This window comes from Lichenostomus cassidix, chromosome 1, assembly GCF_008360975.1.
Source record: "Lichenostomus cassidix isolate B80296 chromosome 1, HeHo_3.0, whole genome shotgun sequence".
NCBI classification, from domain to species: Eukaryota; Metazoa; Chordata; class Aves; order Passeriformes; family Meliphagidae; genus Lichenostomus; species Lichenostomus cassidix.
In genome coordinates, this window is record NC_139479.1 from 59,532,149 (window position 1) to 59,544,417 (window position 12,269).

Sequence of the window (12,269 nt, forward strand, 5' to 3'; positions counted from 1 at the left end):
GGGTGACTTCCCCTCCCACTCAGCCTTTGGGTTCACTGCTTCAAAAAGACCACCTACAAGTGTTGGTACCACTGGAGTACAATACAAGGGTCTGACTACAGCAAAGACATTTCCTTTAGAATATATGTGTATGCATGTATAAATCTCCTGCTCTGCAGATGTTTAGCCCCAGCCTAATATCTACCAAAGGAGGCTGGGTGAGGGATTTCTTGGAGGGAGATATAAATTTAATTTCCAAAGCAAAAGTCCAATGGCACAGCCAAATACCACTTGCAACACAGTGCCACTATGTAGGTATGCAAAAGTCCTTCCAAGGAATTTTCCCAGGAATTTTTACCAAAAAAGGCTAAACCAGAAAATATTGCACGATCTCTAGCATTTCCTATGAATATCAGCTAGCTAGTAGTTCGAGAAATTTGAGTAATTCTTTGAGCCATGGGCATCTCCAGCGTATTCCACAGGGGAAAGCAAACATTGCAACATCCATGGTTCAAAAAAAACCCAAACAAACCTGCAGGTGACTTATTATGAAGTTTCCATATTGCAAGGGTGGTGGAAAAACATCATGGTATGCCTACACAGTGAACAAAACTGCTCAGGAAACCTTTAACTCGGCATAAGACATACTTGTAAATGCCACATGTACCTTTTCTTCTCTGCGTGTTTTATGTAACGTGTACTGTCAAACCTTCTTTTACATTAGAAATATCTTGGTCTATGCATCTGAATTTTAGGAAGCATTAAAATGTTGTCAACTGTCTCAGAGACATAGGGAGACACTGGACTAGAGGGACAAAGAAAAGCAAGAAACTAAAGCTGACCTTGGAGTAGTGTTCCCCACTCCTGTAACAGAAGTTACCATGGTGAAACAGGCAAAGAGAAAAGACCATACATCATATCACAAAAGATGTGGAGAGATCAAATACATTTCAGTGCTATTTCAACCTTTATTTCTTTCATGTTTTGTGTTTTTTCTAAGAACATATTTAAAAGATACTGTCTACAAGACACATTTTTCTTCTTGAGTGTCTGCTATTGAGTACAACAGTAAAATAATTTCACAAAAGTTCCATCAAAACAAACAGAAAACAAACAAACAAAACCCCAGCAACATTTTGCTTTCCCTTCCCAAAAGAAAACTCTCTACCTTCTTGCTGAGATTGTCTCTGAAATGTTTTTTTTTGGGTATAGAGCAGCAAGTAAACACAAGATATTACTGCAGTTTCTGCAGTTACTAATGTCTTCTTTTCCTGAGATCACGAAGACTGGGATAATTACATTCTCTAAGAGGCAAAACAATTTATGAAAAAAAATAAAGACACATATTCTTATTAAAAATTAAACAGGAATTTCATAATCAGCTGTTTCAAATATGTATGCATGAATAATGACAGCTAGAAACCAGTCTCTGTAGATTGCTCATGAAGTGGGTGTGCAGCTAAAGTCAGGGTAAGAAAGAAATCACAATAAAGGAGCGGTTTCTGGAAGTTTTTATGAGGTCATTTGGCTTAGACCAGATAAAAGTGAATATTTCTGCAATACCCTGTAACAAGAGTGAGAAAACAGAATTAAAAATTATCTTTTACAGCAAAAAAACAATTCAAAGTCAGCTTCGCAGGGATTAAGTCCACTGGAAAATAAAGTCTTCCTTTTCTTCCAACAGGTTTTAGCTTTTAATTATGTAAAGCCTTCACGAAGGGATTTCTATCTTTTTGTAAATTTAATTCACAAAATGTCCTAATTATCTGCAGACATAATAATAACTCTTTGAACAGTATATTAATATAGAAGGCTGGAATGTGTTTTCAGAACAACAGTAAAACAAGGCTTAAAAAGTACACCCATCCATATTTCTTGTACAGTTCATATGTAAATACATCATTGGTATTGTAGATACTGTGAAAACCAATAAAGAATCCAATGTGTTGAACTCCTCCAGCTGCCCCCAGTGTATTAAACCTAATAGAACTGTTTCTGCCCCTCCAGGGAATTGTCTTCATCTACACCTTGTCATTTCCTTAGTGAATTTGAGTAAATTTCTAATAACAATTTTACTCCTCATAAAACTGAAAAGACAACTCATGGGAGGCCAACAATATTATTTATATACTGTCTTCACAATAAAGCCCTGCTGCAAAAATATTAGAATAACTGTTAGAACAGTAAATTATGAAGAAAGTCATGGCCCCAAAAACACAGCTGGAACGCATTTATTTTAAGAAGCTTTCTCACATTGTTTCAAAATTAAACTAAGTAAGTTGTCATAATGGAATGTCAAACTCAAAGCTAAAATTAATGCTGACATTGGTACTAAAAAGGACAAACAAATCCATTATTCTTACCCATCTTCTCCTTCATTCCAAGTAGTTTGACTCCTGGATAAGAGAAAAAAAATGCATTAATACAGTTTAATGTACAATGCACAGTACAATCACATACTTATGCAAGGAATTATGGTTATCTAATTGTGTGGAGCTTTCTTGATTATTTGAAACCTGTCTTTTCTCTTTGCCTGTTTCACCATGGTAACTTCTGTCACAGGAGTGGGGAACACTACTCCAAGGTTAGCTTTAGTTTCTTGCTTTTCTTTGTCCCTTTAGTTCAGTGGAATTTAATTTGGGTCTCCCTGTATCTGAGACAGATGACAACATTTTCATGCTTCCAAAATTCAGATGCATGACCAAGATATTTCCAATGCCACTTAAAATAACAAGCAAATCCTCCTGCAAGATTCCAGTTCTAGCAAGAAACATCTTTGATTTGAACTCGATACGAACAGCAGAATGTATTGACTCAAGAGATAAACATATCCTGCTTTTCCTGGGGAAAAAATCTACAAGTGTTTCAAATATTTTCAGATGCTTCAATCCTTTCTTAACCTCACTCAGTTTGAAAGAGTGAGAAGTTTCTTCTGTTCCTGCCAAGATTGACGCTATTCTCTTTTAGGATGAGATTTTCAAAGGGAAGAATGATTGAGCTCAAAATCAAGGCAGGCAAAACACATCTGCATATGATGTTTGACAGCCTTGCCAGAGGTAAATGATCAAACTGAGCTACAGCCTGCCTGGACCTACACATCTGAGGTGCCTTTACCAATGCTGCTAATTCTGCTAAGTAGTTTCTATATTTTCTGCCAGGAGAGACAAGCATATTACTCAATAAAAAGAAAAAAAAAACCCAGCAAACAAGAAAACAACCAGTTTGAGGAAAAAATTAATAATCTTTTCAACTCAGATTGTACACAGACTAACCAAGTTAAAGTTAAGTTAGCAAATCACATTATTCATTAAAGCATGTAACCATTGTGGATTGCATTCTGGAACCTTCTTACACAAATATTCTTTTCTCAATATTCCCATGTTAAGTAAAAGCTTCTTCTTTGTGCTGGGAAACTGGAATTTTCAATGCAATTTGATCCTTCTGAAAGTTTACTAAAGACTGATTGTTTACAGAAACCTGTGGCATGCATGCTGGCCTTGTGACTTCAGGGGCCTTTGAGCTGTGGCTCTTATTGCTATGCAACAGTAAACTTCATGACTTGTTCCCTCTTCAACTGGTCACAAATAGAATAAATCAAGTGCTGGTTGAGGCTCCAAAGGCACTTTCCCATGGATCATGCTACAAGAACTAAACAAAGTGCAAACCCACAAACCATGTTTATTTAAAATAGTTTTATCCATAAATCATGTTTCCTCAAAACGAATTTATCCAGCATCTTATTGAGTTCCTGCTCTGCACATGGGAAAGGAAGAGAATGGGGTTTCCTGTCCCACTGCACCTGTGTATTCAGGGCATAGTTGCTTTCCACAGCAGATTTCTAGAATTATGCATCCGCTGAAACAGCAGAGTCAGCATCCCAGGGAGCATTTCTCATTCTTATGCATCACAGTGGCTATAATGGAGATGTGAAACAGGAAGATGTCATATGTCACCTTGCCTTCTAGATTCTGGGCTTGCTATGGCTTACAGAGTTTCAGCTAGACAACTAGTATTTCATTAAGGAAGAGCAGACATATAAATTTCATATGCTCACAATGTGACCTCTTTCCATTAACACAATTTTAAAAAAAGGGTACTTGACAGTTCCCCATTTTCATGAAAAAATTAACAAGGTCTCTGTTACAGGCTTGCCATGCATTAGCTTTTGGCCTCTGCAAATCCCTACATACTTAGATACGGACAAACCTCAGGAGGGAGTGAATATAAAAATGTGCAACTGTTACAAAGTTATTATTTTGTAACAACAGAAGTGTTTTACTATTTCAATAAAACATATAATTTGTGCCATAACAGTGAACAAATGCTGCCTCAGTTCTAAGTCCCGACTGAGTTATGATTAAATTAGAAAGAAATTCTTTACTGTGAGGATGGTGAGACACTGGCACAGGTTGCCCAGAGAAGCTGTGGATGCCCCATCCCTGGAAGTGTTCAAGGCCAGGCTGGATGGGGCTTTGAGCAACCTGATGTAGTGGAAGGTGTCCCTGCCTGTGGCAGGGGGTCTGGAACACGATGATCTTTAAGTTCCCTTCCAACCCAAACCATTCTATGATTCCATTACATGATCTTATTTATTAAACTTTGATATTGAAAGGACAACAGTTATTTTCTTACCCTCCTATCCTAAAAGGTTTATCCCTATGTCAGAGACAAAGGCAGTGCAAAGGGCATTACCATTTTCTTGATGGCATACAGCAAGACTTGGGGCTTTCTCAAGGGTGCAGTAGCTCACAGATAGAAGAGGAACTTCATTATGTGGTTTTCCCATTAAAAAAGGAAACTGCATAACCACCCAGAGAGTGCCCTGGCATTTATAATCAAAAAGGCAGAAAAAATTGCATTCATGAAGATCCTTCTTGATATAACAGCTTATAAATATTCCTAATAAAACACAAAATGTCTGGAGGGCATTTGAATTAATGAAAACTCATTTCCTATTGCTTAGGGGACAATTGGACAATGTAACTACTCTCCTGCCCTCTGCCCAGACACACACAATATATTCAGCCTCCTCCCTTTTTCTCCATGTCTTCTGTGATATCCATGTCCCTTTCAAAATCCCCCAGCCCCCAGGAAATCAGAGCAGAGCTGCAGCTGCTCTGGAGCTGTGCCCACGCTGATCTGCCAGAGGGCTGCAGTCGAGCAACGCAGAGAATGCACAGCCCCTCAGAGTGGGCACTGTTTTAGGCTGTCTCCTATGCTAGTCACTGCTTTTTCACAAAACACACAGAAATCTAATTATCTCTGAGACTTATAATCCCTTTCAAATTCGACTAAGATTGGCCAGCAGCTGGGAAACCTTATTACATGCAGACAGACAGTGTGATCATATAAACTTCATTTCTTTAGGAAACCAGGCTAATAGAACTAACAGTGAAAAATAAGAGTAGGTACATCAACAACAGAGCACAACATTCAGTTTCTGTTAAGTGTGAAGCCATTGAGACTGTGAAGAGTTCAAACAGGAAAAAAAAAAACAACAAGAGGGAAACAAGAACAAATAATTCCTCTTCAGTGTCACTGCACAGATGGAACAGGCTCAAAAATTACTTTCAGATCTTTACTTTGGAAACCTTTTTAACTTCTTTTAATCTTAGCATATAGTCTGACCTGTTTCAGTTAGCTCCCTTGTAAAGTAAAATGCCAGGCTGCAGACTGCTTGACTTGTAAGCCCTGTCTGGAGTTCAGTTCTTTTTGTTTAAAATCCCAAGGGAGAGGAGAAGAATCTTGGTATAATCAAAGACATTGAGATTGCTGCCTCCAGCCTATCTTTTGAGAGATTATTTCTCTTTCTTGTACTTGTTGGCAAAAATAATTTTTTAATTCCTATCCATTAGGATATATTCTTTCATAGTCTAACCTTTCCCTGCTCTGTTTAGTCTTCAAATGTCACGTTATAACATAAAGGAAAAATGGATCTAGCATTACCCAACAGAAAGCAGGCTCCCTGGGAGTCATTAAGTAAATAACAGAGTAGGAGATTTATCACTTCTACACATGGGTTTTTATTGTATTTGTGTTGATGCATTCTTTGAATATATATACAAAAAACCCTGTCGCTGTTGAGCAGCTAGCAGAGTAATGAAGGCACCAGTTCTCAGTGGCAAGAAGGAATGACCTTTATTGTTTTGATTTCATCATATATATAGAGTTCTCAAAAGTCACCCAGATTGGTCAGTCAGAAGCCTTCCCCCAGGCCTGATTGGCCAGGCCTGCACTGTCCAAGTTCTGGGATACTGTTCCAACAACATCCAAACTTTATCTTTATTTATAAAACACAAGAAAATTTCTCATGGGACAAACCTGTGCTAGCCACAAAACCCCACACATGGATCAGCTGCATACATCACAGTCATCTGTTGTTAAAAGTGTGCCTGGGCTGAGCACTCACTTGGTGGTACCAATACCCACCCTGTGAAAGAGGGCATGTGCATCCTGCTAAAGGCAAAGCCCTGCCAGCTCTGCAGACAATGGCAAGGTTTCCAGCAGTGACAGCAGGTGCTCTGATGGAGATGCTCCAGTCAGATACTGGGCATCTCAGCTGTGTCACACATTTCCTTTGGAGTTTATCAGGAAACAGTACACACATGGGGATAGGAGACAAAAAGTGCCCTTGTTGCCTTTGTTAAACAGGCACCATCCAGCAGACTTTACCTTTTGCCCTTCACTAAGTTCTGGCTCTGTCCTACCTGCAGTCTCTATTTCTATCTGCAGACATGCCATCCTTCAGGACAGCTCAGGCCAGCCATCCACTGTGCTCTCTTACTCACACTCTTTAACCAGCCTGGACATCTGTAGCTTGCCTTCCAGCAACTTCTGGACTGCCTGACATGCATTTCAGATCAGTAAAGCTTCTACTGCCTGCTCACAGAACTTATGGGAGGTTGAGCTGGCATGTCCTCTCTCCTCTCACCAAGACCAAGAACCAGCCCAAGGTTCCTGAGCCCAGGGCTTCCTGCAAGCTTGTAGTGATGAAGACGCCCTTTTCCCACTTCCACTATATGGAAAATTCCAGTAGCAAGAATTTCTGCATTTTAACTATGCCTTGACTTTGGAGATGCTTGAAGTGAACCCTTCCTGGTACTCATTGGCCAACATACACATCCTCACCAACTAATCCAATTCAAGATTTCATCGTTTATCAACTACATACCCTTCTCTACACTGTTACACACAGTAAATTCTCTTAGACTCTCACCATTTTGCTTCTTAGTCTTCCTAAGACTTCAACTTCTGTACTAGGGTCCTTTCATCAACAGAATTTCAACCTAGTGGAAAATTCCATTAGGAGGAATACACTTTTTTTTTTTTACACTGAAGAGCGCAATTCTAAACAGTCACATTAATGCCTCATTAGGACAGTCGAAAAAAAATGAATGGATGTTTAATAGACCACGGTCAAGATATCTTTTCTTCAAAGAATCCTTACAAATACTGATTTTAAATCAGATGTAGTTGGGCCTTCTTTGTCATAATTTTATATAAGTAAAAAATGATCAGCTATACATGGAAAGATATATAGATATATAGATATACAGATATATAGATGTGTAGATTAGATATATAGATATGTAGATATATAAATATATACATATACAGAGATAGATATGGGATTTTTGCTCTCGATTTTCAATATCATATTAAAATATTTACAGCATATCCAAGCATCTTTCATTTAAAATTTTGAAAAAATCCCTAATGATTTCACTGTCCGTGTTCTGAACTTAAGGAAATACCTTGGGTGTAGTTCCTTGCAGTGAGTACCTCACATGCAAGGCCACTGAGCTCTGCTGCAAAAGCAGCTGTTCCTCCCTCCTCCCATTTGAACAGCTCATATTGAAGACAGAATTTCTTCTTGAAAAGTATTGAGGACAGCCAGTCAGGGCTGTAAGTTCTGTCAGGCAGGCTAAGCACACACAGACACACAATAGAGTCGCGAGAAAAATCCAATGTTTAAACAATCTCACTGCTTCCATGTTCTGTACCCAAAAACTTACCAAGGTACCATTATTGAGGTAGTCCAGTATATCCAGGTTGGTTGATGCTATTAGGTTGTGTTTTGTTCTGGAGTCGGTCCAGGAAAGCATTATTTACCCTAAAAGTACAATAAAAAATGAATAATGACTGAAGGCAGCTGAGAAGTTCACAAACTAATGAAATTTAACATTCTGTGAGTGGCTTTCCCTTCCCCTCTGTTCAGTGCCTATCTTCCTATATTTTTCAAGCCTGTACTGCATAACCATGGACAAGCATGAGATTGCTGGATTTAATTTTTGCTTCACCAGATGCATCCTTATCCTGTGATCAGCCTGCTGCGATTTAAAGGCACACCTTGGCTGCTGTGGAAAATTCTCCATAAAAAGATGACCTGCATACTACCACCCACTGTTTTAGAGAGGTTACCTATTTTGAAAATTCACCTTTGGTAATCTCTCAGCCTCCAGTGCACGAGGAAAGTTTCTAGAAGTACTGATTTCCTAATAAAAATGGAAAAACCCACTTAATCTTGTTACTAATAAGAGACAATTTATGCAGCTGACAACTTTCTCTACCATCCATCTCTGAAATTCTAGCATTTTCTTGCATTGCTCTATCAATCTGGAAAGCATAGACAAATGCAGACACAGATTTCCTCAATCTCCTTTAAATATTTTCAGATTGGGATTGTTCAGCCTGGAGAAGATTCTGGGGTGACCATACAGCAGCCTTTCAGTATCTAGAGGGGCTACAAGAGAACTGGAGAGGGACTTTTTACAAGGGCATGTAGTGGTAAGAGGCAAGGGGGAATGGCTTTAGGCTGAAAGAGGGTAGATTCAGATTGGATATTAGAAAGAAATTCTTCACTATGAGGGTGCTGACATACTGGCACAGGTTGCCCAGAGAAGTTGTGGATGTCCCATCCCTGGAAGTGTTCAAGGTCAATCTGGATGGGTCTCTGAGTAATGTGGTCTAGTGGAAGGTGTCCCTGTCCATGGAAAAGGGGTTGGAATGGGATGATATTTAAAGTCCCTTCCAACCCAAATCATTCTATGATTCTATGATTCTTCAGAAAACAGTTTCTTTTTCCCCTCGATTACTGCTTATGACTGACACACATACTTAGACATGACTGTTGTTTTAAAGTTTTACAATGCTGTTGGTAAGAATGAGATAAAAAGCAAAATACTGGGTTATTTCTATCTAGGGATATGAGATGGACTGAATCAAAAATCCTTCATTAACTTCTATGGGTAATTACTGGAATGTCTTTGCTGTAGAAAAAAAAGAAATGAAAGCAGTCTGAAGAGTGGTTGCCTACAGAAGTATTTTTTTTAATTTCCCTAACGATACGAAAAAAAAGAAAGAAATGGTGCTTTTACTTTTGAGCCTGAGCATTGTTTCTTTTTACCAGCAGAAAACAAAGCTGAGAATAAAGCTGTGCTGCAGGATAATGAAAAGTCAGTTAAGTGACAGAAGTGGAAGATGAGAACTGCTGAGCACAGAGAGGTCACAGCAGTGGGGCACAGCCTGGGGCACAAAGAAATGCAGCTGCAGAAGGCCTTGCTGCACTGCAGGTTCCATCTGAATCGATATCAAATCCCAGGTTTAGCTCTGTCTACTAACCTCAGAGACAGTCAACCGCAAGATGTGGCATGGACAAAGTAGACCATTCTAAAATAAATAAAAATTAAATAGATGCATAGATGGATACCTACATGCATATATAGATATGCAGATTTATATATGTAGCTACACAGATAGAGTGTGTCCCAGCTGAAGCTGCTGTACTAGTAGTTACCCAGGAAACTATTAATAGTTTCTACCCCATGCTGTATCCTGTGCTGATAGGATAAACACAGTGAAAAAGGCACTCTGGGTCATACTGCATTAAAGCAAGCAGTTGTAATGATGCATATTAGTGGCTCATTTGAAAGCAAAGCTAAATTAGAGATGAGGTCGGGGATCCTCACTGCAATAGTCTTACAAAGCATGAGTGCCTGAAGTTTTGAGACCCTTTCCAGGTGGGAATTCAATTTGAGTGTATTCTGCATTTTTTGCATCATACCTCCTCTGTTCATTTTGATGTGCTCTTGTCCTGGCTTCCTCTTCCTGCTTTTGTTTAAATTCCAGTAATTCAGCCTGGGAATGATAAAAGTGAAAAACAAATGAATAAACAAACAAACTTACTTTTAATTAACATGCTGCAATCCCTATTAATTCCACATTATGTAAACCTCAGTTAGAGCCAGAACTTCTCTCAGCAGCATTTTTTTCATGTGGCAGCACTGTGTTTTAAAAACTGAGCTGGTCTTTCTTTTGAGCATGTGGGTGATTTTTGTTTGTGCCTTAAAAAGTGGGAAGTGACAGGATTCAGACATTTACAGTCCTACATTTAAGGGGGTTTGCCAGACACCAGTCTGCTTCCCCTTGTCCCAGCACACAGGTTTTAATTTCCCTTTGGGTCCAAGGGGGATGACAGCCAAAGTCAGGAGCAGACACAGCTGTCATGCCCATAGGGTAAGAAGGAGACATCCTTCATCTCCTGCCTCTATAGAGCGCAAGAAGAAGATGAGATCCATGGTATGTGGTGTGGTGTGTCACCTCCAGCTCCCTGGGGCTCCCACCAGGGTGAGAAGGGCAAAAGGTACTTGTTGGTGTGGTGGAAGCATGTTCAGTCTCCCAGCATTGCAGCAGATCTTCATCCTTATGTAATATTAAGGTATACAAACAGTGTCAAAGGGAATTCTTTTCAGAGGAGTTTGCTCATGCAATTTTAGCCAGAACTGTGAAGGAAACACAGTTTGTATGACTTTGGTCTGCATGTGTGTGCTTGTTTGTCTAGCTCTTGCTGCCTGCAACACATCTAATAATTGAAGTTGCAGATCTTTCTGGAAAGGAAATTTGGCTTGCAGGGCAAGGGGGAAGGGATAGGAACAGACCCATCCTTCATATTTTCCATAGCAACTGCACAGCAGTAAGAATAGAAACTAAAATAAAATGATGCTGTTAGATAAAAGCTTCTATAACTGAATGGAACCATGAGACTTTTTTTTTTTTTAAATCAGTTTAAGTGGAACATTAAGTAAAAACTATGCAATAAATGTATGGAGAAAATCAATAACTGAGAATGTGTTGTGTATCAATATTTGTCTAGCCCTAAAAGAAGAAACAGGATTAAGAAATAAAAAAGCCAACCTCAATTTTCACTATTTTAAATAACTATTCAACCTGAAAATTAAAACTCAGTATCTGACTTTCCAATATGCCGACTTCTCTCTTGGAGTAATGTTCTGAAATATATTGTGTGTACATGATGTGGTGTTCAAAGTGTACTGAAAATTTCTAAATCAAGCAATACATACTAAAACCTGTTCTGAAGAAAAAAAGGGAACTGACAATACCTACACATTTTATAGCTACACCGTGCTAGGAGGTACACACAGGACAGAATTCACAATTACTTTAATAAATATTAGCTTGAAGTAGAAACGAGCGAACATATATCTGAGGGACAATTATTGGAGCCCTTAAAATACATATTATTTACAGTAGGTTTGTAAGTAGTGCATTACTCTGCACAATAGGTAGAAGCAATTGTGAAGGCAAGGAGACCTTAGAACAACATAGCAAACAAGAGCAGCCTTAGAAACAGCCAACACCTCCTTAGAAATCCATGGAAATTGCTTAAGAGCCTACAGCTCTTGAGCTGTAGACAAGTCCCTTAAACCTAAGCCATGAATTAGGGGCGTGCTAATTTACATCTGTAGTTATTTTCTCTTTTGAAAAGTCCATGTACAGACTACAACAGGTACCAGCCTTACACCCATCCAGATTGGCTTTTAAAAGCTTTCCCTCTCTATAGATTCTGGGAATAAGCATACACCTGATGGGATAGCAATTAAGAGCCTCCCTCTTGCCTCACCTTTTGTTTCCTGTATCATAGTTGTTAGAATACTATGAAATGAGGGCACACCTCCAACATGTAAAGAAAGGTATTTGTGAGAGGAGATGAGTAACTCCTCCAGCTCTAGAAGAAAGTCAGTGCATGGCATTTGTCATGCAAAAATTCTGCTACTGGGGAAGTAGCTGAACATTAATTTGGATATTCGCGACAGCAGAGGCCCAGAAAGAGGCTCAGTATTTGCTCATTTGTTTTCAAATTATTTGCTAATATGACTTTCAAGTGCTGCCCTCTCTGTACTTTCACAGTCAGACCTGGAGCTAAAGCAGGTAATTTCTCACAGTGCCATCACCTTTGGTAGACAACCTTGATGTGGATATGGTACCCAAAT

The 12,269-nt window shown here is 39.0% G+C and overlaps 1 protein-coding gene across 5 annotated transcripts in view; it reads right to left on the reverse strand.

Moving 5' to 3' along the window:
- EPSTI1 (epithelial stromal interaction 1) overlaps positions 1 to 12,269 on the reverse strand; it is an 88,261-nt gene that overhangs the window by 37,909 nt on the left and 38,083 nt on the right. For 2 of the 5 annotated variants that reach the window (XM_085059262.1, XM_085059252.1), the window contains exons 9-11: positions 10,043 to 10,116; positions 8,418 to 8,474; positions 7,995 to 8,092 (exon numbers count right to left, since the gene is read on the reverse strand). In XM_085059262.1, coding sequence (XP_084915388.1) covers positions 8,005 to 8,092; positions 8,418 to 8,474; positions 10,043 to 10,116 — 219 coding nt within the window. In that variant the 3' untranslated portion in view covers positions 7,995 to 8,004. Of the gene's footprint in view, positions 1 to 927; positions 1,544 to 2,342; positions 2,376 to 7,994; positions 8,093 to 8,417; positions 8,475 to 10,042; positions 10,117 to 12,269 lie in introns of those variants that run through there. The other 3 variants (XM_085059243.1, XM_085059270.1, XM_085059279.1) reach the window with 3 other exon arrangements.